At 37.9% G+C, this 26,782-nt stretch overlaps 3 protein-coding genes across 6 annotated transcripts in view; 2 read left to right on the top strand and 1 right to left on the bottom strand.

Annotated features, from left to right (window-relative positions):
* The window catches only part of C20H6orf62 (chromosome 20 C6orf62 homolog), a 13,456-nt gene extending 8,291 nt beyond the window's left edge, over positions 1-5,165 (top strand). For both annotated transcript variants that reach the window (XM_045509564.2, XM_010974239.3), the window contains exon 5: positions 3,760-5,165. In XM_045509564.2, coding sequence (XP_045365520.1) covers positions 3,760-3,885 — 126 coding nt within the window. In that variant the 3' untranslated portion in view covers positions 3,886-5,165. The remainder of the gene's footprint in view (positions 1-3,759) is intronic.
* ACOT13 (acyl-CoA thioesterase 13) lies at positions 1,948-17,068 on the bottom strand. Its single transcript, XM_045509566.2, has 3 exons — positions 16,937-17,068; positions 9,328-9,512; positions 1,948-7,688 (listed from the first exon to the last, which is right to left on the bottom strand). Exons 1-3 carry the CDS (start codon positions 17,015-17,017, stop codon positions 7,532-7,534), a joined length of 423 nt encoding a protein of 140 aa, XP_045365522.1. The 5' UTR covers positions 17,018-17,068; the 3' UTR covers positions 1,948-7,531.
* Positions 17,055-26,782, top strand: TDP2 (tyrosyl-DNA phosphodiesterase 2). Of its 3 annotated transcripts, none has more exons than XR_012500995.1 (7): positions 17,055-17,405; positions 17,683-17,816; positions 19,252-19,425; positions 20,146-20,237; positions 22,136-22,254; positions 23,582-23,858; positions 25,646-25,785. XR_012500995.1 is itself a non-coding variant. In XM_074348182.1 (7 exons), exons 1-7 carry the CDS (start codon positions 17,055-17,057, stop codon positions 25,925-25,927), a joined length of 1,323 nt encoding a protein of 440 aa, XP_074204283.1. In that variant the 3' UTR covers positions 25,928-26,782. The 3 variants fall into 3 exon arrangements, 2 of the variants coding, with proteins under 2 accessions (XP_074204283.1, XP_010972542.2); XM_074348182.1 differs by having other exon boundaries at positions 23,582-23,752; positions 25,646-26,782; XM_010974240.3 differs by having other exon boundaries at positions 17,287-17,600; positions 23,582-23,752; positions 25,646-26,782.

Here is a 26,782-nt window from a genome sequence, read left to right as displayed (position 1 = left end):
TAAAGTACAGTATTAATTGCATTATAGGACATGTTTATTTAAGAGTGTGTCTGTACAAGGTACTAGCAAAATACAAATGTGAATCATACTGCTACCTTCAGGGAGCTGATAGTCAATACTTGCAAGGTTGTACATTTTCTGTCATATAAAAGTTAAATAATTATGGCATAGGTACAGATAAACTAGAAATTACAGAAGAAAATTAATTTCACTGGAAGCATTTGATGAAACTCACGTAAAAAAAAACCCATATAACTTAGGTGGCATGTTTCTTGGTTTTTGGCTTTGTTTTCAGTTTCTTCTTTACCTTAGCTCTCCTGTGGTGGCTCCTTTTTAGTTGACTCTTCTCCTTTTTAATTGCTGGGTGTGTACTTTCATTTGAGTTACTTGGTATTGACTTATATCATGGAATCCACAGCAGAGATTTTTAGTTACGAACTGTTTAATAACAATGTATACTAGTGTAGAGACTTCATTTTCACATGAATATATATGAAATTGTTAATAATATATAGAAATGTCTAGTGACTTGAAGGAGTTTCTTGGCTGAATAAGTAGCATATCATCCCTTTTGTGTATCAAGGTCAGATATCTTTAATGCTTTATGAAGCAAACAGCTTGAATCCTTTTAATGAAAAGGAAACAATAAGCCCATAAGCTCCATTTGGGTTGTAGGTAGGGTGACCAACAGTCTCAGTTTGTCTGGAATGTCCTGGTTTTAGAAAGTGCCAAGTTCTAGAAACCCCTCAGTCCTAGGCAAACTGGGATGGTTGGTCCACCCTAGTTGGAGATGGATTTGGTCCTCCGTGCTCTTGGTCCCCTTCTTCCACTCAGGTTCTGTTCTTCATCTTCATAAGCTGGTGATATGTTACTATATTTGCATAATACGGAAGAATCAACCTCCACTGGTTCATGAGGGAACTGATGATAGTTGTGGCCACCACATGTAGTATACATTTGACACTTGAACAACTTAGGGGTTAAAGGTGCCGACAACCTGTATAGTCGACAGCCTGTGTATAACTTTTTTTAATTGACATATAGTTAATTTACAGTGTTGTGTTTCTGATGTACAGCAGTGTGATTCAGTTATACATATATAATCTCCATTATAAGTTCTTACAAGCTATTAAATATAGTTCCCTGTGCTGTACAGTAGGACCTTATCTATTTATTCTGTATATAGTAGTTTGTATCTGTTATCCCAAACTCTTTATTTTATCCCTCCCCCTTTTCCCCTTTGGTAATTCCGTAAGTTTGTTTTCTGTGTCTTTGAGTCTTTTTGTTTTGTAAATAAGTTCATTTGTATCATATTTTAGATTCCACATATACATGATATATGATACTTTTCTTTATCTGACTTACTTCACTTAGTATGATAATCTCTAGGTCCATCCATGTTGCTGCAGATGGCATTACTTTATTCTTTCTTATGGCTTATATTCCACGGTGTATCTATGTACACCATATCTTTATCCATTCATCTGTCAATGGACATTTGTGTATAACTTTTGACTCCCCCAAAACTTAGTCTACTGTTGAAGCCTTACTGGTAACATAAATAGTTGACTAACATGTATTTTGTGTTATATATTACACATTATATGTATTATACACATTATATATATTATGTGTATATATTACATTTATTTGTGTATGTATTATGTATATTATATGTATTATATGTGTTGTATTATAACACTATTATATGTGTTGTATTATAACACATATATGTATTATATATTGTATTACAGTTAAGCTAAAGAACAGAAACTGTTAAGGTCATAAGAAAATACATTTATGTTACTGTACTGTATTTATTGATACCTAAGTGTATTGTTTGTTTACAAGATGAATTGTCTGTCAGTACCTACAACAGTATTGTCTTATATGATGCAAAACACTGTAGGTGTTGTATGTATTACTAACACTAGACATCAAAAAATATAATGTGAAAAAGAAATACATTTATTTGTAAGTACAATGATCCATATATCGATAATAAAGAAGTGCAATACGATTGCTTTATGACAGCGTAGTGTAGTCGGTGTGATGGCTTCATGATAGCCTAGCCTATCTACTAATGAATGAATCCTTATAAACACTTTATGGCATACAGTGTTACAGTCATATTCATAATACAGTATTAGTAACAATATTTTTTAAAAGCAAAGCAGTAAAACAAAACTAACATTACTAGTTTTATATTAAATATCACTCACCTTACGCCTGTATAAGGATAGACTAGTATCTGCAGTTGACCTTAGAACAACATAGGTTTGAACTGTGTGGATCCGGTTATATGCAGATTTTTTTTCAGTAAATACAGATGCAGTACTGTGCAATCCACGGTTGCTTGAATCCATTGATCTGGAGCCATGTATATGGAGGGCAGACTGTAAATTATGTGCAGGTTTTCATCCGTGTAGGATCAGCACCCTAACCCCTGTGTTGTTCACAGGTCATTTATGCATTCATGACATAACTTTTTCTTTTTTTTTTTTCCTTTTTTTTTTTTTTGATATTTCTAGACTGTGTGGTTTGCAAGGTTTTTTAAATTACTGCAAATCTCCAAAAATTTTTCCAGTACATTAATTGAAAAAAATTTGCTTGTAAGTGGACCCTAGCAGTTCAAGCCCATGTTCAAGGCTCGATGTATTATGCACCAGACTGTCTATTAAGAGCTCTATGTATATGCACTATTTAATCCTCACAACAGTCTTCTGAGGTGTGGATCTTACTACTCCCATATTATGGCTAAGGAAATCAAGAAATTATGTAATTTGATAAAAATCATCTAGCAGAGATCTTCTGCCCTTTATATTGGAATATCATATGTATGATACAGGCTAGACCCAAAAAGCACCTTGAACGGGTGGTGGTAGAGGCGCATGCCTAGAGTCTGGATTCTCATATACATGCAGCCTCTTACTGGCTGTGAGATCTTGGACAAGTACTTCTGTGCACGTGTTCTATAAATTAAGTAAATGATAGTCATAAGGTGGTTGTAACAGTTAAAATGAAAAAATATATGTGCATATGTATAGGTTCATTTACATATATGTAGACTGATTCAGACATTGGCAAAGGCAATCTTCTTTTGCATATATTTTAGAGGTGCTATGGTGAAAGGAAGAACTTTGAAGGCAGTTCTGGGTTCAGATTCCATCTTCCACTTACTACCAGTGGTTATTTGTGAAAGCACCTCAGCACTTACCATAAGTTAGATGTTAAAATAGAAACTGCCTTTTAAAAATACTTAAAGGGCTTGATTTATCTGTTAATGTCTTGTCTTCTAGTCCTTTACCCCATGATATGGTTAAAGCTTTTTTTTTTAACCTATTTCTAATCTTATCGTCTACTCTTAACCGCATCTGCTGTCTTTCTACACACAAATGTGACTTTGAACCTCTGTTCAACTCCATCTCCTTGAAATGCTTTTAATCCTGCTTTCTTTCAGCAAGTAGTCTGTTTGACTTTTCTCACTTTTTATTTTTATTCTGCATAAATTCTGTTAATAGTTGTTTAGTTAATAATCATGTTTACTCTGGTTTTCTATGTTTTGTAAGGCAAGGTTTGTTTTCCTAACTAGATTAAGGGCCTTATGGATAGGGACCATAATTTCTTCTCTTACTCTATATACTTTATCACTGTGTTCATAAGTGCTTAATAAATTGTGAGAGATTGACTTCATGTGATAATTGGTCAGTTATGTTAAAATCTTTTTTATTAAGGATATTAAAATTTTTCCCCTTCTAGACTCCAAAAAACAAAGCTACAATCTTCAAGTTATGCAGCATCTGCCTCTACCTGCCACAAGAACAGCTTACCCACTGGGCAGTTGGCACCATAGAGGATCACCTCCATCCCTATATGCCAGAATAGAGGGCTGACCAGCAAAATGGAGAAGATCAGAGAGTGCAGCAGCAATTTTTTTTCCTTGTTTTCTTACCACTTTATTCTTTCAGAGTTAAAGAAAATGGACTCATGCACAGAACACTATGCATTTTGAAACTTGTTGATCCTGGATTTTTTTTTTTTTAATCATTTGTATCTCAGAACTTAAAATTAGATGTCTTCTGCACGGACTGTGTGAAAGAAGATGCTTTGCATATTTGCTGCACTGCATCAGCATCTTAACTAAAAATGTGAAATGAAAGGACTATTGTACACTGAAATGCTTAAATGTATCTGCAAGCACAAGGTGATACTCATTTTTGATGGTCTTTCCATTTGTGCTGGTTTTTGCCTCTATGACATCTGTCATCAGTATTTGGAGGGTGAGAAATGAATGTAACAGGTGTAAGTAACATTTAAAAAACTTAATAGCTTTGCTATAATCACCGTTGTTCCAGAGCACTGTCAGATTCTAACGACCAGAAGTGGTTGTTTTAAAAAAAAAAAAAGGAAAGAAAGAAAATACAACCATGGGAAAGAAGTCTTAAATGAAAAAAGCATCTCGATGTAGGCATTCTTGCCATATATTACTGGGCCATGTTTGTTTCCTGGTACTCATGAATATATGTATTTTATTTCCAGATCTCTTTCCCCAAGTTGCTGTTATAAAAGAGTATTCTGCTGAGTGTGGATACAGTTACACATTAAAGCAGATCTGGAGTCTGAAGTAGCTAAGCAGCTATAAAACTGAGAAGTATTCCCATAGCTGCAGAAACCATGATAGGTAGAGGACTTTCCTTTTGGTTTGTGTTTTGTTTTTTGGCTTTAAAGAGAAGAGATTTTTATTACAAAGAAAAAGTTCCAGTGAATTGTGCAGAAATACTGGTTTTTACACCATCCTAAAGAAAACTTTTGAGGGTTTTTTGAAGTAGAAAAGTTACTAAAGTTGGGACCTTAAATTGTAAAAAACAACAAAAAAAATTGAGTGTCAAAGTTCTAAAAGCAGAACTCATTTTGTGCAATGAACATAAGGAAAGACTACTGTATAGTTTTTTTTGTTGTTTATTTTTTTCTTTTAAATGAAGAAAAGCTTTGCTTAAGGGTTGCATACTTTTATTGGAGTAAATCTGAATGATCCTACTCCTTTGGAGTAAAACTTAGTGCTTACTGGTTTCCGATTGTATTTAGCTTCTGGTTGGAATTTGAATAAATGAAAACCTAAATAAAATAGGTGAAAGTTCCCTGACTATTCAGGTGAATACACAAAACTTGAAGTGCTAACTTTTTTTGTAAGTTACATGGGTACATGTTATTGATGATCTTAGGAGGGTTTATAGTCCGTCGCTAAACAGTAAACTCAGAAGAGAAAAATCGACAGTTGGGTCTGTAATTTCAACAAGAATGGAATCAAGGACAGTTTTCAGCTTTTAACGGATATCATCCTAGCCTTATGTCTGGCTTCATGAGAAAGAAGAAAAATATTCTTAATTTCAGAATGCTTTTTCACATGTTTTCTGATCAGTTGAAAATTAGAATCTATTTGAAATAACATTTTGTTTCTCATGGCTACATATTGTTCTAAGCTCTTATAACTCGAAGTAGATGCAGAGATTTTAGCAACCTGCCCAAACTCATTGTGAGTGGGTGAGTATTTAAAACCTGGCTGTCTGGCTCTGTAGAGTTAGTTTTTATTTTAGAATAAACTAGGAGAGTTGTAAGAATAATACGGAAAGCTTTTGTGTAACTTTTACCCACAAAATAACTGACATTTTGCCACATTTGTTTTGTATGTTTATATATTTTCTGAGTCATTTGAGAGTCTGGTGCATACATCTTGATCTCTTCCCTCTTGGTACCTTGGCATATGTCTCAAGTACAAGGATATTTTCTTATTACCACAGTAAAATTATCAAACTCAAATGTAACATTGATATATTTTGATCTACCATCCACATTCCAGTTTTGTTGTCATTTCTTCCATAGTGTTTTGGTTTTTGGGGTTTTTTTTTAGGAGGGGTGACTTGTTATCAACCACCTCCCACTTTTAGGGGGGATGTAATTAGGTTTTTATTCATGGGGATTGAACTTTTTTTTTAATGGAGGCACTGAGGATTGAACCCAGGACTTAAGCATGTGCTTTACCACTGAGCTATATATACCCTCCTCCCAACAGTGTGTTTTTATCCCCCCTATGGTCAGTACAGGATCATCGCATTTAGTTGTCTTATCTCTCATCTTTAATCTGGAACAGTTCCTCAGCCTTTGTTTAATGACCTTGATGTTTTTGAAGCGTGCAGGCCAATTTTTAAAACACAAAGTGTCCTTATTTTGCATTTGAGTGGTGTTCCTTCATGGTTAGGTTTGGATTATGTATTCTGGCCAATACCCAATGTAAGTGAACTTATGCCCCTCTCAAGTTCATATCCAGAAGCACACTGTCAGTATGCTCTTTGTTGATGTTAATTTTGATTGGTCAAGGTGATGTCCTATTTCTGCATTTTATAGTTACTATTTTGTACCTACTTCTTCACATTTATCAGCATTCTGTTGTAACGAAGAGCCCTTGTGCCATTATTACCTAAGCAGTATGGACTCAGTGCCTTTCTTTTTAATGCATAATTTTCATGTCTCTCATCTTGAGCAATTCCTTACTTTCAAGCGTAAGATATATTCATCCTGGACTTTCCTATCCCAGCCCCCAGCTCTGGAATCAGCTACTTCTTCAAGGAGCTTAGTAGCAGATACTAGATCTGGGTTTCCTGTGTGTTAATTGCTACTTTGAAGTCCGCTTCTGTCCTTTCAACAGATAAGCATGTATTCTAATCCAACCAAAGGATACGCAATTTTTAACTACTGTTGTTTCCAAGCTTATTAAAGTTGCTTCCTTTCATTTTGCTCTTTAGTCATGAAACATTCACTAAGATCCCCTGATGCAGAAATCAAATGTTATGAATGCCACAGTCAACAGGACTTTGAGAAACGGACTGAACAATCTGAACTTGGTCTTTCTAGTACTGTAGACTGGGAGAGTCAAGATCTGCATGGTTTTACCCTTAAGTACTGGAAACAGGACTAATAGTACGCCCATCCCCACCATAAAATATGCCAGTCCAGTAATAAATTCTCTATCAGAGAAAAGCAGCACACCACTGGACTATTTCCTTTATCACTAACGTGCTTTGCCTCAAACTTTGTTGAGGACTACTCAATTTTATTTTCTAATGTCGCCCATGGTTCATCTGTTTTGCAGTTCCATAATACTGAAATTGGGTTTAAAAAAATGAAGCATGGCATTTTAGAGCTGAAAACCATTAATTTATATTTCTTCTTTAGCTTAATACTGGATTTAAGGCTCTGCTAGCTCTGCTTTACCTGTTTTCAGAACACTTTGAGCTAAGAATGTTTTCATCTAAGTATCATGTCTGATTACAAACTAAAACTAAAGCGGCATAAAGTGGAAGAATATATACAACCCTAGCCTATATTCCACTTCATCTCTGGCATTTTCCCCAAAGAAAATACCTCTCAGCTGTTGCTTCTGGTTATGCTAATTTATCTTGAGAATTAATATTTGTTCAAGTCCAATTTACTGTGGACATTCATTTTTGGGTTTCTGTAGGTTACACTGCTGTTCTCAGTTTCCCAGGTGTTTTGTGTGTCTGCCTTGTGCTATTAATTTTCCCGTGGCCTTATTCGTCAGATCCACAGAGGCAAAGGCAAGTGTTTTTCCTTGCTTCAGAATATGTGCTGTAATCACTATATCATCTCCAATTTTAGCAGGTGACATGTACCTTGAAAGGAAAAATTTAAATTTAGTTAACAAATAGTTTTTAAAAGAAAAAGGTGTGTGCATCTCATAACAGCCTTTTTTTTTTTTTTAATAACAGCCTTCTTATGTTACTTATTTCACTCCTTAATACTCCTAAATAGTTTAATATCAGTAAGCTTTCTGTCTTTCTAATTTGAATGGCTGGTCCTGAACACATTACAGCTTACCCATTTCTTATCCACACAAGTTTCTTTTCCCATAAATAGTGGGAGGGGTTTTCAACTGCCCGTCCCCCTTTTTCTTTACGTTTCCCATTTCATATGTATTTGGGGCTAGTGAATGATTTCCTCTAGCTTTCATTTAATTTGCTTAACTTCCTAGAAGTGATGTTTGGTGTTTATATCTTGTCATATCAATAATGCAGAATTTACTGAACTCTAAAATGACTTAATAGAAGAACTATAAGGTATTAGTATGAGGCCCTTTTGAAACTCAGGCAGTTCTTGATGGTGGCCAATACTTTGGCAACACTTACTTGGAAAGGCCAAAATTTTGTTTGGCTTATTAAAAATTCTTCAGCGTTGTAAAAGCAGCAGTATCTTAGAAGATCATGAAATGCAGTGCTAGGTTGGAAGATCTCTGCTCCTAAATAGAGGCTCTTAAGGCAAAGCAGAGTCATCAACTGGTCTTAACCGTCATCACGTGGAATAAGATAAGGACTGCTGAGTATGCCCCCCATTGCCATGAGCAGATCTTAATTTCAGAAGACCATTTGCATTTTGTCCTGTGATTTGCTTACTGCACCCTGAATTTTATTTCCATCGTAAAGAGGCACTGAATGTTTAAGTTAGCCTAAGAAAAAATCTGGATTGTTTAAAAACCTGAAAACTATTTCCATTGCCCTCACATCACATAATGCTGGTTTCCCGCCCTAACCCCAGCCTGCCCCTCCAACAAGTCATTTTTCTGTTGCTTAGGTGGAAAAAGAAATTGTCTTGAAACTAAACCCCTGGGCCCTGCACTCTACTGAGTGGGATGCTGGGAGCAGTACTAGTTGATGTGGGAACTGAATCTTTTACATCTGGAGGTGTTTGACCCCTGCAGGCCTTTTCACAACAGTGAGTGAAACCTGACATCTGGGGTTCTGTTCCCTGATCATGAGAGCATGTCTGTGCAATTGCAGAAAAAGATGAAGGACTGCAAAACTGGACATTGTTTTCACCTTGTTACAAGGTGATGACAATGTATACATGAAGGTTTCCCCAACTTTTCTTTGATTTTTATTCAAGCTTTTCTCTATATGTACTCAATACAGCTCTCATAAGACATTTGTACAAGTGGTACTTTTAAGGAGTGTATGAAACAGATGTAAGCCATGATTTGATGTGATGTGATGATTTTTTTCCCCACCAGTATGCATATTAGAAGCTGAATGTTTGCCTTTTTGAATGTTTAGATCATTCCTTTATTACTGATATATACTGTATTTAGAAATTAATTCCTCTAGTTCTAGATTCTAAAGCCATGGACTATTTTAAGGCAAATCTAGCTGTAGTTAAGGATGACTAGCTAAGGGTACCTCATGCTTTCTTTATGTTATAGATATAACATAGTCTCAGTTGCTTGAAATAAGTTATTTGGGGTACAGCTTGGATACATACGTTATGTTCATATCGACGCTGACTCCAGGTAGTCCTCTTTCTGTGCACATCAGAGCAAATGTCGATATGCAATCCACTAAGGTGGCTGTCATGCCACCATGGAGAGTGCCCAATTTATTCGTGTGCTGCTCTTCCACTTTCATTTCACAGATCATTTTCCCAGGGACAGCAGAGACAAAAGTCACCTATGTGTGAAAAGAAGAATTTGAACATTTCGTGGTGGTAGAAAAGCCCAAAACAGCCTATCGTGAACTGTCACTGGATTATACTCTCAAAAAGTTGATTGAGAAATTCAAAAAGTTACCAATCTCTTTATGATAGAAATTAAGTCTAATGTAAATGGTTTTTAGAGAAAAGGGAATATTTAGGGAAAAATAGGATTAGTTTTGTTAATCTGCACTCCTTTGCAGAAATCAAATATTCCATCTGAGCTTTTCAGCCTTAAGTACAACAACCTGGCATCTCTTAATGTCTCAGAAATTTTGCACCAGCAAAGTCAGCTGGTCCATGTGATCTGTCAACCAACTATAGGTTTAATCTGGATGCTTCCTAGTTTTTGCACAGTGTAATTTTTTAAATGACCTCATAATGAACAGTTTAAAACAATTTTAAGAAAAAACTGGAAGAAATTCAGTAATTCAATGAGTTGCTAGAATTAGTAAGCTTATACCACAAACCCACTTTAATAAAAAGTTCAATAGAATCCAGCAAAGTTAAATAGCTGCTTTTATTTATTTTAAATCACCTTAATTTTTTAATTTTACTTTTTAATGGAGGTACTGGGGATTGAACCCAGGACGTCGTGCATGCTAAGCATGTGCTCTACCACTGAGCTATTTCCCTCCCCACTAAATTGCTGCTTTTGAGATCCTGTCCCATTTATAGTATCATAATGAAAAAGAATTATATGAAAGATAAAATGTGGAACAATGAATTTAAAATTTTAAATCAAACATCTCTAAAGGCAACTTACAGAAAAATAATAGAAAGGTGTTTCTTATATCCTATATAAAAGTACTAGGAAAAAACATCATAGATAATATTTAGAAGTTGGAACTGAGCTGTGGATGGAAAGTGCTGTGCCCAGCAGCAGTAATTCTCACCGTCACTAGAGGTGTTCAGGCAGAACATAGATGAATATTTGGCGTGTCTGTTGTGTTTAGGGGAGGGAGAGATGTCGCAAGCATTAAATAGTTGGTTTGATCCTAGGTAACTACCATTTACTGAGCAATTGCAATGTGCTTGGCACTGTCCCAAAGCCTTTCCACATACTGTAGAATAAGGAAGGGATGGTTTCCATTTTATGGTAACTTAAACTCTGAGTGTTTTACTGTCAAGGTCACCCTGGATGTGACAGAACCGAGATTCAGATCTAGGTCTGTGCACCTCCAAGTCTCCCTGGTTGCTAACTGTAAAGTCTCTAGGTACACAGAGGCCTTTATGCTCCCACCAGGAAGATGTTTTGGAATTTCACAAACCATAACATTAATAGTTTGCTGTTATTTATCCCCTAGAAGATCCTGACTTAGAAATAGAACTGTATAATACGAACCATCCTAAATAATATGTCTTGTTTTGCTTAACAGGTAAGTCAAAAGAAGAATGTTAGAACAAGATCAAGTCTGTTTATACAATAAATGATCTAGCCACAAGGTGTCCTCATAAACTGATAATACTCCCAGGCAGGCCCAAGGTATAAATTCACCTTGTTGGGGCATTTATCCTAGTCTATCAAGCACTGCAATGTAAAGATAAACAAGATTAAGTCCCTACTCTTAGGGGTTCCCAGTCTAAAGGGAAAGACAAATGTGCACACGGCAGTGGAGGGAGTTACTGCGGATGAGATAAATACCGGCTGCTGGAAGTAAGGATCTAACTTATCAAAGTATATTTCCAGGGAAGAGACATTAGGAAAGACATCCTGGGAAATGACATTCGAGGCTTAAAGGATGGGCAGGAATTAGCCAGGTGAACACGGGGAAAAAGCCAGGCAGTTTAGGAAACAGAATCAAATAGGGAAGCCTTAGAGACACCCAAGGTAGTTTAGTGTAATTTTAAGGTGCGGTGTGTTTAGCAGAGGTCAGTTCTTAAAAGTTCCATTTGATTATCTAACTTTGGCTGGGACAACAAAAGATAAAACAAATGTCAACTGGATCTTCTACTTCAGAATGCTGATTTTAATTTTTATTTTCTCCAACTTGAAAGGCCAAAGGACATACTAACATACAAAACTGGCTTAAAATGTACATTGGACTAGAGATACTTTTGTTCTGGTAGCCTGATACGGCAGAGAAATACTTTTATGTTTTGTCACTCCTTGTCTCCCTAAATAAGCCAATGGACAATCACAATGAAGGTGTGTCCTACCTGACCAACCAGAACTCATCAGTCTTGTGGGGCAAAAAGCCAATGGAGAGCTAACCTCTCTTTGATAAAGAACAGGGGTGGGGAGAGGACACTTTAAAAAAAAAAAAGATCTCAGTCTCAATCAAGATATAGACTGTATCACGTTAACTGTGGCTTAGAGACCAAGCTCAGAAACGTACATGCATAGTCTTACATACATTGAGACGTTGTCTCAATTCTCACAAATCTCTGAAGTACTGTTTTTATCTCCATTGGACCCAGGTGTCTCAGGCTTAACCACTATGCAAAACTGCCTCCCCTCCCATCTCACCTGGACTGCTGCAGACAACTAGGACCTCATTCATTGGTGTCTTGTGGGAAGGTGGGTGTGTAGCCTTTTATGATGCCCTGAGATCAGAAATACTGCTGCCATGGCCCCAGTAATACAGAGAATTGCCCAGGATGCTGCAGGTTGGGCGACTGAAGTAGATTGGCAAGAACGTTAGTTTATGGCTCAGTCCAGTCTGACCCAATAGACTCCTTAGTTTAGCATAAAAATTCTCTTAAATGGACTCGCACACATACAATCATCTGCCCCTTTTCTACATGGCCTGTAGTGTGCCATCTCGTCCCCGCACTTCATGCATTCACATGAATTTATGTGGTTCACACTGCCACAGCATTCCCTCTATTGCCAAACTCAGGCTCAGATCCCATGAGAGACACTTCGGGTGACACACTCTCCCCTTTCTTCACTTACCTTTTCAGTGGAGAATTGAGAAGGGAGGCCTAGTAATCAACAGCAGAGAAAGAGATGGTCCCTAATAGAAAGCTCTGCCCAGAACCCGGAGTTCTCTTTGGCCTTGACGTTTCCCATCTTTCTGGCCTTTGAGAGTCACCATCATCACTGGGGCTCCTGCTGACTGCTGAGCAGCCCGCACCCTGCCTCTACTAACGATTCAGTAAGGGTGTCTGTCTGGAATGGGCCTCAAGGGGTGTGGCATGTGGTGTGAGAAAACCTGCGTGTCTATAAAAATGTGAGTCAACCAAGGAGGCTGAATAGGAGAGACCATACGTGTGCACAGGAGCACAGAGAACAGACAATAGTAGTGGATGAGAATTTTGTGTTTGTGAAGGAGGCTGTTTTCACAGCAATTTGCCCTGGTTTGCAATTTGGCTGATTTCATATGTGCCACAATACAGATACTAGAAGGAACTATGTCTGAGGACAGTGTATAAATACACCTGCATGTAAGCAGGAAAGGAGGTAAAGAGTAAGAGAGAAGGTGACGGTGTGATGGGGTGGCATCCATGGTGCCTAGAATGGTGCCTGGCACCAGCAAGCACTGTTTGTTGAATGAGTGAATGAATACATTCAAATCTGAAGGTCAGCTAAGAGCATTCTCTAACAATATGCCCAACAGTTAGTAGCTTCAGCAACTGACTGAACAAACTACATGGAGTATCTTCTATGAAAGAAAGGCACTCAGCTAGGCATTGTCCAGTAGGCACTGACAAATGCTTATTAAACTCCTGCTGTGGACGTGCTCTCAGAGAGCTCTCAGTGTGGAGAGGGAAGGCAGAAAACTCACTAGATAATTATAGTAAGTCCTATGGCAAAAGCTAGCCAAGGAGCAGAGGAATACACTTGGAGATGCCAGGGGAGGCTTTCCAAGGACAGTGGGTGCTATTTGAAAAGGACACTGAAAGGTAAGAGTGAAAATGGGGGCCAACTGGGTCAAGAGCAGAGGATCCCAAAACAGGGAGTATACAAAGCAGTAGAAGCTTTACGAGAAGGCCAAAAATAACAAATGTTAGCAAACGAGCGCCATGGGAGTCAAAACAAAGGCCTAGGGAAGAGCAAAGAGGAATTTAATTAAATATTCCCTGAAGATTTAGCCAACTAAAGTAGCATTCTACTCTTGTCCATTGGAGTGGTGGTGATGGTGAGAGATGTGCTAAGAAGGAATATATGCAATCACCGTATTTTTCCCTGAAGGCTGGTAAATGGCAGATTTTACTGAATCATTCTGGGATGCGTATAAAGGTGGATGAAGGCCTCTATCACATTAATCACATTGGCAAGATTTCTCTCAATTACAGCTTCTCTGCTGCCTTGAACCTGGAAAAGAGGGGCGAGTAGGGAAGGACCTTCCTTACAACCTACAGACTGAGGAATGTCTAGTCACTCCTCCAGACTTTCTCTGAAGGGAAAGCACAAACTTGTGTAGAATTTTTGCAGCTGATCTAGTTTGGAATGTAGTACCTGAATATAGAGTCATTCCCAGGAAGGAATGATGCCCTGCGGGAATGTAACTATGGTGAGCCAGTTATGATAAAGCCACAAATCAAACAGCAACAAAGAAGTTTAAATAATCTGTTCACTGAGAAACAGTATTCCAGAAATTTCTGCAGATCCTACACTGCTTTTGTTTAGTGTTCTGTTCTTAATCTTTAAAATGAATACATTCAATTTCTATTAAAGCTCTTAGTAACATTCTGAGGTCTTCACAAACCTCAGGACTTAAAAGGCTACTTAGATAAGTGGTGTAACATTTCAGTGGCATTTATTTCAGAGGTTGTACATAGAAAACTTATCTTCCATGGCAGAAGAATCATTTCCTTTGAAAGGATTGTCATCATTTCCCTTGAATTGGTCATTCATTTACCACTGCAAAAACTATTAATTTTCTAAAATATTTAGTTGCTCTGAGTTGATGCCAAATCCTTTCCCTCTCTATATCAGTAATTCTTGACTTGAGTTCATTATTTCACTAATTATATCTCGATTCTTTAAATCCTATCTCTGATCCATCTAAAACTGCCATGTTCCTTCTCTTTATTGGGTTTTCAATTACAAAAATAAAATCATTCATTCTATATGAATAAATAAATCAAAGAGTATAAGATGCAGTTTCCAAAACCTACTACCCCTTCAGTGCTGTATATCATTCAATATGATTCTCTAGGCTTATTCAAACATGTACAATATAGAGTTTTTCATTTCTTTTTATAAGATTACAAAAATGGGATCATATTATGCATATTTGCAAATTTCAGTTCTCTTCCTAGTATACCACAGCCATTCCTCTAGCTCAATTCATATAGATCACTTATTTTTTTATTTTTAACTTAATTTTATTTATTTTTATTTGGGGGGGAAAGTAATTAGATTTTTTGCTTATTTATTTTAATGGAGGTACTGGGGATTGAACCCAGGGCCTTTTACATACTAAGCATGTGCTCTACCACTTGGGCTATCCCCCCACCCCCATATAGATCTCTTTTAATAGCTTTGTGGTATTCTCTAGTATTGAATATATAAGATTTATTAAACTATTGCTTGGTATACAGGTCCTTTCCATATTTTTCTTTACCATTACAAATAAAGGTGCTTTTATTTGTATAGGAGAAATTGCCAAAACTAGATAGCTGGGTAAAAGAGTTATGTAAATTTTTAACAAATCTGCCAGATTACTTCTGGAAAGCAATGAGTAAATGCCTCATTCCCTTATTCCTCATCAGTAATGTGTATTATTACTCAATTTTTACAATATGATGGGCACAATCTGATGGTATCTTATGGTTTATGTTTGCATCAGCCAGACTACCAGTGCTCCTGATTATATTTCTTTTTCTGTGAACAGCCTGATACATCCTTTGTGCCCACTTACATATTAGACTGTCTCTACAGCTCTTCTTACCATATCAGATTTTAACACCTAGTCATAGAGTGAAAATCTTTTCCTAATTATTGTATTTTGACTTTTATTGTATCTTTTGCCATAAAAAGATGAGTTCATGTTCATGAAGTGCACAGTGCCTGACACATAATAAGTGCTAGGGAAACTTTAAAAAATATAAATGATCAATAAAAATTGTAATTTTATAAAGCCATATATAACATGTTATTGAATGGCATGCTCCTATGTTAATTAGTAAATCATTTTTCAAGACATGACTCCTTCACATGACAAAGGTGTTGTTATACTTATAAAGAACAAGAGGGCAGCAACTTAATCAAGTTCTGACTGAGGACAAAGCAAATGAGTAACAGGATGGCTTACGTCCAAATTTCCAAACCTCAGCACTGTTGACCTTTGTACTGGATGAGTCTCTGTTGTGGGGCCAGAGGGAGGGAAACTGTGTACGCTGGCTTCTACCTCCTAGATGCCAGTAGCACTATTCCCACCCCATTCCAGTTGTGATGATCAAAAATGTCTCCAGAATTGCCAAATGTCCCATGGGGAGTAAACCACCCCTAATTGAGAACCACTGGTCTAGATCATGTTACCTTAAAATTTATAGTAAAAGGAAAGGAACCATGTTCACAACTAGATTTACACATCACTGTACATAAATCTATACTTTAGCTTGAGCAACTCTGCCCACACAAAACATAAACAACTACAAAACCCATTCTCCAACAAATTAACAAGCATAGAGCACTTACCATATTGACCTGTGCAGTTTAACAAGTAGCCACTAGCCACCTGTATTGAGCATCTAACACATGGCAAATATGAATTGAGATGAGCTGTAAGTGTAAAATTCACACTGGATTTCAAAGATTAAGTACAAAAAGGGAGTACTCTGTACTGATTACATGTTAAAATATTTTGGATATTATGAATTACTTAATATAGTTTACTAAAATTAATTTCACCTACTTCTTTTAAAATGTTATTACAATATCATAATAATATAATTATGAAATACCTTATTTAAAACGGAGTCGGGAAGCCCTGCAGAAGGGAACTTTCACTCATTTACCACTCCTCCCAGCTTACTTTACAAACCCCAGTAGGAAAAAGATTTTCTCCTAGTCCATCAACAACAAGCTCGTGAAAAACCTCCGCAACTCAACCAACGAGAAACCAGCACAAGGGGGACTCTCTTCTTCAACGAACTTGTTCAAAATAGCCCCTCTCGACTTTTCCCTCTCCTCTATAAAAAAACAGCTGAAGACTTGCCTGTGGTTGGCCATAGTCTGCATGTCCTAAATTGCAATTCCTCCGCTACTGTCCAATAGACTCGACTTTGCTGGCTAAACCACTGACCTTTTTTGTTTTGAAGACAGATCAGCACAAGCACATCTAGCACATAACTGCGCTCCATTCAAGTAGTGATCATTATTACTAAGGTGAATTTGGGTACTCAGTCCAACAGGATCTAGCCAGAGACAATTTATTCAGCGCTCCCCGCGCACCAAGAACGGTGCTTCCTTTCCCTTCATTAGAAACCGCGACTTCGCTTCCAATACCTTGTCCAAAACTCTGTCAAAACCGGGATGACTGCTAAAGAACTTGATCATCTCCATCCAATTCTTTCCCTTACATCTCATCGTGGACCAGACGCCAGATCCCAGGCCCCACGCAAGAATGATTCTTGGACGAGCAGAGAAGCCCAGAAGTTCGCAAACAGAAACAAGGACACTGCGGGCGAAGGAATTGCTGCCTTCCGGGCCCGCGGCGCCTTCCGATCCGCCCTCGCGCGCGCCCGCCGCTACGTTCCCCCGCAACTCGCGCACTGACGTTCCGCGCCCCTTTGTGACCGCGCACGCACGCGGCGCCCCGCCCGGGCCACCCGGGGCCGGCTCTCCTGCTGCGCAGGCGCAGTATCGCCCTCCGAGAGCGGAGCGCGTTTCTCGCCGAGCGGTTGATGTGCGAGCGCCAGGGCGCCGGGCGCCTGCGCAGAGCGTAGTGCTGCCCCATGGCCAGCTTCAGGGGGCGGTAAGCCGGCGGTGAGGCGGCAGTGAGCCGATGGAGCGGGAAAGCGGTTTGGAGGCTGGGCCCGAGGCGGAGCGGGAGGAGGGAGGACCCCAGGCGAAGAAGCGACGAATTCTGTGCATGGAGTTTGCCTCGGTCGCGAGTTGCGACGCCGCCGTGGCTCAGTGCTACCTGGCCGAGAACGACTGGGAGATGGAAGTACGCTTTCGCTGTTTCTCTTCCCTCCCTTTACTTCGGTCGGTGCGGCGCACACGTCCCATTCTTGTGTCTTGTTTTTCAGAGAGCGCTGAACTCCTACTTCGAGCCGGCGGTGGAGGAGAACGCCTTGGAAAGCCGCCCTGAGCCCCTCTCTGAGCCCCTCTCCGAGCCCCTCTCCGAGCCCCTCTCCGAGCCCCTCTCCGAGCCCGAGTCCTGGTGCGTGCCGGCGGGGGCGGGGGCCCGACAGGGCGGAGGCAGTTCGGTGTCGGGTTGCTGTGGGCATCCTGGGACCTGCCTTGAAGTTGGGCGGGCGGGCTGAGTAGAGGCCGAGTAGCCGAATCGTTGTTGGCGCGTCGGATGGAGATGCGCCCTAGCGGGGCTGACCCTTCTCTCCCGAGGTCCAGGCTGTCGCTTCGAACGTACTTTGGAGTCTGGGGAGGAAATATCTGAAATGTAATTTTTGACTCCAATTATCGAAAATACGTAAGCGAGAGTTTCGAAACGAATGAGGCAAAATCCTCTCCTGCAGAATGGTAACTTGGCAATCTCCTTACTTTCCATATTGTTGTTTATTTACTCTCTGCCTACCAGCCAGAATAGTAGTATTTTGTAAAATGCACATCCGCCCCTGTTATTTCACTCCCCAATTCCTGCACCACCTCTGTTAAACTCCAGGTGCCTTACCAGACCCTCCACGGTTTTGACCACTACCTGTCTTTCCGGTTTTGTCTCTCTTTCCTATCCCACAAAACTTCTGGACATATCAAACCTTCCCTTTCTCCAGTGGGCCATTTTCTCTTGCCTTTCAACCTAGAACCTTTTTTTTCATCCCTGCTGAATAATACTAATCTTAAAAGCCGAACTTAAACATGACTTATCTCCAAGATATTGACATGAAGTTTATTAAAATTATAAATACAAAAGCCTATTTCTTAAATTTATGTACATTTTATAAATGCTGAGCAGTCCCTTTATAATGTTGTGTCCCTCCACTCATGTCTGATCCTTGGTGGGGACGGTGGGGTCGGGCAGGACTGTAGACTGGAGCACATAGAGGTCTCTCAGGACGGCAGTCTCAGTAGCAGTCAGACTTCTCCCACGGCAGCCCACAGTTCCTGGACAGAGTGTTCCGAAAGGCTTGAGTGAAAGCTGCGAGGCTTCTTACGGCCAAGCCTCAGAAATCCCAGAATATCCTTTTCACTGGATTCTGTTGGTCAGGCAAGTCGCTCAGGCCCAGATTAAAGGGGAATGGTGTTAGACTTCAGCTCTCAGTGAGGGGAATAACAGAATTTGCAGCCATTATTTATCTGGCACAATGAGATCTCACTTCAAATCTGATTTAAAATGAAATGAAAACCTCACATTACTCAGTCTAATTTGGGGTCATAGTTTGTAAAATCATTTTGGTGACACATGTCATCGAAGGCTGTAGAGTTGGTTCTCACCGTGTAATTGAGCAGACGTTTGGAGAACACAGGCAAGATCTATTTATCCTGTCATCAGACTTTTGCACTTTGATAGGCAGATACTTTTAGGACTCTTTTGAGATTTATTTATCTGTAAAATGAAGGCTGCAAAGACCCAAAATAATTTTTAAATCAGTCAGTTTATAGAGCATTTGCAAAGTTGTATTTCATTCTGACCTTGCCAGTGTTGACCTCACCAAGGAAGAAACGAGAGATTCCATTAGTTCTAAAACCAGCACATCTGAAGATGTTCAGCAGGAAGATGGCAGCGTGTTCTCTTTCATCACCTGGAATATTGATGGATTGGACTTAAACAATCTGCTAGAGCGGGCTCGAGGGGTGTGTTCCTATTTAACTTTGTAAGTATTATTACATCTGTTTAACAGTAGGATGATAACATATCTTACCACCTACAACAGGGGTCACAGTTCAAGTTTATTGGCTTTGGAATCAGCCCTAGTCCAGCTCTCAGAAGAAACATCTGAAAGAATTGGGAGTGATTCCCTCTGGGAGCAGGATTGCAGTTTGGGATGCAGTGGGAACACTAATTTCTGTTAGAAGCCTTCTAGTACTATTTTACTTATTAAATTTCGTGTGTACTTATTGCTATGAAAAGGAAATGAACAGAATGATCTGTATCTGCTACACACTGGCTCTGTGACCTTGTGTAACCACTTGTGAGCCACTTAAGTTCTCTGGAGCTCCATTTTCTTCATGGTGGATAACAGCTGTTTCAAGAGGATTGAAAGAGACAATAACAGTTAAAGCACCTATTAGTGTGTAGGACCAATGTAGGCTTTCAATGTTACTGGTTTCTGATGTCAGTGATTCCAGTTCTTCTAACTTTAAAGTGATATCACGTATGTTTTTTTTTTTAATTGACCTTTACAGTGTTATTTGTGAAATAACAGATCTTTCTCATTTTATAGTTATCAAAGATCAGTAGAAACGTTGAATATTAGGTGTCCTAGAGGATTACAGTTTTGTGTTTCTTTTATGCTGTGGTATTTTCCTAATCTAGGTAGCTGCAAATGAAATGCTATACCTGGTGTTCATCATAAATTGATGTTTTTAATTAGGTACAACCCAGATGTGGTATTTCTACAGGAAGTTATTCCCCCATATTATGCCTACCTAAAGAAGAAAGCAAGTAGTTATGAGATTATTACAGGTAACAATTTTGCTGTTATTATCTTGTCTTTTTCTTTGAAAAACAAATAAGTGAAAGAGATAAATCAAAGTTAGACAATTGGAACATAAACAGGAAAAAGCACAAATAAAATGAGCTTGAGAAAAACAAGCCAGACACAGAATACTAAAAAAAAAAAAAAAAAAAAAAACATAGGAGAATATGTTATACAGCTTATATATGTGAAAAAGTGGTTGAAATGAGATTTTTCAGGAAAATATAAATTGCCAAAATTTGAGACCCTGAGTAGCTTTTTGGTGAAATTAAATTATTAAAAAAATTTTTCTGTGATTGCCTTGTGGTTATGCTTTTTCAAAAAGTCTGTCTTTATTAATTCATTTTTATTTATTTTGGGTTTTTTCCCCAGCTTTTTCCCCTGAATAATTCAGTTAAAAATTTTTTTTAACTTTTTTTTATTGAGTAATAGTCATTTTACAATTTTGTGTCAAATTCCAGTGGAGAGCACAATCTTTCAGTTATACATGAAAGGTAAAAATTTTTTTAAATCTATTTTATTTTTACTAAGGGCATTTAACGTACTACTATGGCTACATTTCACGATTTTTGGCTAAATCTCATGTTTTCTTTGACTTTCACTTTTATGTAGTATATGAGTTTCATTTTGATTTGCTTTTTAGTCCAGAATTGCTAAAGAGAGGGTTCTCTCTCAGTCTCTGTCCTTTGTGGGACAACTTTTCTGCTTTCTCTTGGGGATACTTTTTTGCCTGTCTTCCGTCTTGGATATCTTATTTTCTACATCCCATGGTTTTTTTCTTCTTGGTTTACTTTCTCATTTTAATTGGAACACATTGAGTTCTCGTCACTTTCTAAGTAGCACGTGGGGAAGGAAGGTTTTGAATCTCAGCCTATTTGGAAATGCCTGTGTTCTGTCCTCATAGCTCAGTGATAGTTTGGCTGGACGTAAATTTCTAGAGAGTCATTTTCCCTCAGAATTTTGAAGGCATGATTTCAGTGTTTTCTGGTTTCCATTATTGATGATCATAAGTCTGATGGCATTCTAATTCCTGTTCTTTTCTCTCCCCCCACCCACCCCCGGCCCTGGAAGCTTTGAGGCTCTTCTTTTTAGCCCTAGTGTGCTTTGGGTCTTTTTTTCATTTATTGTGCTGAACACTGGGTAGGACCTTTTAATCTGGGGGCTTTTGACCTTTAGTTTTGGAAAATTCTTCTCTCTCACCTCCTTCTCCCCCCTCCCCTTCTTGGGGCCAGCTCGCCCACCTACCCTCTCTCCAGTCTGCCTCCCCGCCTCCCTGCCCCTCCATCTCCTGGTCTTCCTCCTCCCGTCTCTTCCTGTTCCTTTTTTCCTGGCTTCCCTCCATTCTGATAAACCAGTTATCACTTCTCCATCTACTTTATTTTCTGAAAAACTGTTGGAAGCTTTCATTCACTGCCCCTCTACTTCTGTTCTCTTTTCTTCTTGCAAGTTTATACCTTTCTAAGCTTTTTACTCACCTACTATAATTTTTCTGGTGCTTCCAGAGTGAAAAGTAACTGCCAGGTTGCGTCAGAAGTAACATGTCAAGTTGCCTCAGTTTAAGTCTCATTCTCTATGCCTTTCAGAAATGTTTTCAAATTTTTATGTTTGATATTGACACTGTTAACTATTTTTGGAACTTAATGTCAATTCATTTTAATTTTTATATTTCTTCCATACTTCTGTTTACATTTTGGGAGAGGCAAGTAAACACAGGGACTTGGTTGGCTATCTTCAGCTATTTTGAAATAATAGTTTACTTTTAAGATTTAGATCCATTTAAATATCTGTGCCTTTTTTTGTAATAAAATCTTCAGTAGGAGAACTTGTGATAAACTGCAAATACCCTTGACTCTCAGCCTAAATTCTTCTTCACAAACATTTGAAGGTCATGAAGAAGGATATTTCACAGCTGTAATGTTGAAGAAATCAAGAGTGAAATTTAAAAGCCAAAAGATTATTCCTTTTCCAGATACAAAAATGATGAGAAACCTTTTGTGTGTGAATGTAAGTAATTTTTAAAAATTGACTTTAAAAAGAAAAAGAATGAGTTTTTAAAAAATATAGTTCCATGATGTTTTCGTTTCTAAAAAACTATTTTCTTTAGACAAATATTTGATCCTCACTTATAGGTTCTTCGAAATAGTCCTAAAGAACTTTATAAATTAAATTTTTACATGCATTTCAAATATAGACAAGTTTGTAAAAATAAATTCTTTGATTCATTAGATGTTTTCTTAATAGATAAGTTTGCTAACATTCTATATTCGCTTCCTATAGTAGTTTTTTCATTAAATGCACTGTGCTTGGTACTGCGTTGTACTCAGTGAGTCTTACAAAAATGAGTCAAATAGATCTTGCTTTCACAGAATTCATAGATTAGCAGGGCAGAGATTGTATGTATGGTTACTAAAATAAAGGAAAGGCATAAATGCCATGGGAGAGGTATAGTAATGTGCCCTGAAAGTTTAAAGAAAGAAGAGGTGACTTTTAGCTACATTGTTTAGTGGAAGGTTCCTGATGGAAGTTGCATTTGAATTGGGCCCTGAGAAACATTTAAGATGTAGATATTAAGAACCATGCAGGTGGCAGAACCACCATGAGCAAAATTTTGCAAATTACAAATAGCAGGGTATGTATATATGAAACAGGGCATATATAGGTCTAAATGAGCATTCCATTCAGGTGAGTGTGGAGGGCACAAAGAGGGGTGGGTAGTGTGATAAGTTGATAAAGTAGGTTGGATCCAGATTATAGGAGATCATGAATGCCCAATATGAAAGAATTTGGACTCGACTATAGGCAGTTAGTTCACATAATGACAGATCCCACATCTTTGGTATCTTAACTGGTAAATGATTCCTTTCATTCATTTAACTGACACTATTTTGAGTTACCTGTGTTCCAGGCTCTTGATAATTTAGCAGTAAATAAGAGAACCATCTTTGCTTTCAAATGGCTCATGGCTTTGTAGGAGAGGGATAATTCTGCTGGAATTCAGCCTAGGGGACTTTATAAAGAGCCTTTCCAGTGTGCTATAGGAGGTTAGGGGAGGGAGCCACTGATGCCTGGGGCACTGAGGAAGGGCTCACAGTGGAGCTGACATTCGAAGTAGCTCTTGAAGTATTAGTGGGTACTTGTTCAGTATTGTTTGGGAGCAAGTTTAGCACCATATACTTCTTTGACCTATAAGGAAAAGCACAGTGCTGGTTATATAGTTTCTTTTTAGTGAATATCTATCAGTCACTTGAATAATTGTTGATTCTGTAATCAAAGTTCAGCGTTAATGGTGAGTGAATAATTTTAACGATTCTAATTATTTATCCTGTTGCAGGTGAGTGTGTCAGGAAATGAACTCTGCCTTATGACTTCTCATTTGGAGAGCACCAGAGAGCATGCTAAGGAACGAATGAATCAGTTGAAAATTGTTTTAAAGGCAATACAGGAGATTGCAGAGTCAGCTACAGTTATATTTGCAGGAGATACGAATTTAAGGGATCAAGAAGTGAGTGATGAGTCAGCTCGGTGTTTATGGGCAGGTTACTGCTGTGGAAACTGACTTAGGTTTCTTTTGATCAAAGCTATTAAAACCAAGACCTTCATCATAATGTGTAAGTGACCTTGCAGATGCAGTTCAGCAAATAATGATTTGGCCTTTGCTGTGTGCCTAGCACAGGGAAAGCAGGAGCAGAAGGGCTGTTACATTATTGGATGAAAAACATAAATATGGCACATGAAACAGACAACAAAACAATATGTGTTGATTAACAAGAGGGCTATAGAGAAAATAATGATTAGAAGAGTTTAGAAAACTTCATCAATTTGTGTTCTCTAGTTGCAAGGTGAGAAGAACAGAAAGATTTGACCAGCATAGTTGTCCCCTAATTCTCTTCAGTCTTGAGGTTGTTTTTTTTCCCCCAACCTTTTTTACCTTCATGACATTGGATTTGGCAATAATTTCTTGGATATGACACCTCCATGCATCAAAGGATATTGTCAGTAGAGTAAAAAGGCAACCTATGGAATGGTAGAAAATATTTGCGAATCACATCTGATGAACAATTAATTTTCAGAATGTACAAAGAACTCTTACAAATAAAAAAAAAACTCACTTAGAAATGGGAAAAAGATTTAGGCATTTCTCCAAAGAAGATATAGAAATGGCTAATAAGTACATGAAAAGATGTTCAACATCAGTAGTCATTAGAAACCATGTTGCGATACCACTGCACATCCACTAGCATGACTGTTACCAAAACAAAACAAAATAACTGTTGGCACGGATGTGGAGAAATTGGAACCTTTGTGCATTCCTGCTGGGGATTTAAAATGGTATAGCTGCTGTGGACCATGGTGTGGGGATTCCTCCAAAAATTATCACGTATGATCCAGCAATTCTGCTTCTGGGGGAATACCCAAAATAAGTAAAAGCAGAGTCTTGAAGAGATAGTTGTATACCTGTATTCATAGCATTATTCACAATTGATAAAATGTGGAAGCAGCCTAAGTGTCAATTGTCACATGACTGGATAAACAAAATGTGTATACTTGAAATGGAATATTATTCAGCCTTAAAAAGGAAGGCAATATTGAATGCTGTAACATGAATGAACCCTGAAGACACTGCTGAGTGAAATAAGCCAGTAACAGAAGGATAGATATTTTATCATTCCTCTTACCCAAGTATCCTAAAGTAGTCAGATTCATAGAGACAGAAGGTAGAATGGTGGTTGCCAGGGGATGGGAGGAGGGTGGAATGGGGAGTTCGTGTTTAATGGGTACAGAGTTTCAGTCTGGAAATTGGAAATGTTCTGGAGGTGGATGGTGGTGATGGTTGCACCTTACTGTGAATGTGCTTAATGCCATATGTAACATAAAGTGGTAAATTTTATGTATATTTTACCACAATAATAAAAATTTTTTTAAATCTTAGAATGTGGGAAGAAAAAATGTTAGTAAATTTCAAATAAAACTGAAGACAGTTGACATTACTGGATCATATAAATGGTATACTTCTAAATGTGTAAATTAAAGTAGAATAACAGTTTTGCCTTCTTTGTACTTGTGTTCATTAAAAAAAACAACTAATTTTGGTAACTGAGGCCATGGGTTTTCAGTCTTCTGAGTTTTATCTGATACCCAAAGTTAGGAATCTATTTATGGCAGAAGAGCAGGGGTAAATTTCAGACCTCTTTGGCTATCTTGATATTTTTATATTATCTATTTATTATCATGTGGCAAAATATTTTTATAATCTAGTTATATGTAGTTTTACATTTGTGCATTAATAATCTGTGGCATTCTGATTTGAAACGTACTTAGACACAGTAATAGTAAAGACCTTTTTAATTTGAGGGAGAAAAAGACTTTCTGAAAAGAGCTTTCTTTTTCTTTTCAGGTTACCAAATGTGGTGGTTTACCCAACAACATTTTGGATGTGTGGGAGTTTTTGGGCAAACCTAAGCATTGCCAGTATACATGGGATACACAGATGAACTCTAATCTTGGAATAGCTGTGGCTTGTAAGCTTCGTTTTGATCGAATATTTTTTAGAGCAGCATCAGAAAGTGGCCACATTATTCCCCGAAGCTTGGACCTCCTTGGGTTGGAAAAACTGGACTGTGGTAGATTTCCGAGTGATCACTGGGGTCTTCTGTGCACCTTAGATGTTATATTGTGAAATCTGTTTCAAATACAAGTTTTGAATGTTCTGAGCAATTTTGTTCTGTGTTTTTGCAAATTAATTTCTACCTATCTGGAAAGGTAGCTTAATATGGAGGAATTAATAAACTGGATCATTGTAACAGAAGAAAAAACTACTGTGATTTTATTTTGTAGATTGTGTCCTCAGATTTCAGAATGAAACTGTCATGTGTATTTAAAGCATACCTGTGTTCAGAACATGAGGCCTCTTAGTGAAAGGTCACAGAGGCTGTGAGAGCTTGTAACAGCGCTCAGAGCTGCTGGCTAGATTCAAGCAGGGCCACATTGTCTCTGGGCTAGCCTTTATATTTGATTTATTTTTTAAATCAGGTACCCAGATACTTAATATTTTAAATAAGTCTTCAGAAATTTTAAAAAAAAATTAAATTAAAAAAAAATTTACTGAGCCCTTGGGACTGGATCTTTTGATATTTAAGAAATCCAAGATAGATGAAAAAGCCATGATCATCTGCATTTAAGTAGATTGCAGCTCTGTTACATCAGACTTTATTTTTGTACATGATTGGTAAGCTATGAATGAACTCATTATTTTAAATTGCTTCACTTCAAAAAATTCATGTCTGAAGTTATGTCACCAACAGAGGCAGAGTTAGACTTGATGATTAAAGTCAGTTTTACAGTGGCATTGGACTTTTTTTTTTCCAAGAGAAAAATAAATGTATAAAGGGAAATAGCCTTTTACTTTTGCAACTTGTAAAATTGAATTATTTTACAAAAGGTGAATAAGGAGCACTTCTACATGTGCTTTAAGGAAACATTCTTTTTTCCTATAAGAGACTGTACTTTAAATAAAGAATTATGCTTGTTTATA

Source organism: Camelus bactrianus, chromosome 20 (genome assembly GCF_048773025.1).
Source record: "Camelus bactrianus isolate YW-2024 breed Bactrian camel chromosome 20, ASM4877302v1, whole genome shotgun sequence".
NCBI lineage: Eukaryota > Metazoa > Chordata > Mammalia > Artiodactyla > Camelidae > Camelus > Camelus bactrianus.
Note: the sequence above shows the minus strand (reverse complement) of the source record. Positions and strands in the feature narration are given on the sequence as shown.

Bases quoted from the DNA above. Each gene is read 5' to 3' on its own strand.
- ACOT13 (XM_045509566.2), bottom strand. From the start codon at position 17,017: ATGAGATGTAAGGGAAAGAATTGGATGGAGATGATCAAGTTCTTTAGC. The intron at 9,513-16,936 runs GTATTGGAAGCG...TTTCACACATAG, and splicing joins TTGACAGAGTTTTGGACAAG to GTGACTTTTGTCTCTGCTGT. The intron at 7,689-9,327 runs GTATGTATCCAA...TTTCCTTTCAAG, and splicing joins AGCGTCGATATGAACATAAC to GTACATGTCACCTGCTAAAA.
- TDP2 (XM_074348182.1), top strand. From the start codon at position 17,055: ATGATTCTTGGACGAGCAGAGAAGCCCAGAAGTTCGCAAACAGAAACA. The intron at 20,238-22,135 runs GTAACAATTTTG...AAACATTTGAAG, and splicing joins TAGTTATGAGATTATTACAG to GTCATGAAGAAGGATATTTC. The intron at 23,753-25,645 runs GTGAGTGATGAG...TTTTCTTTTCAG, and splicing joins CGAATTTAAGGGATCAAGAA to GTTACCAAATGTGGTGGTTT.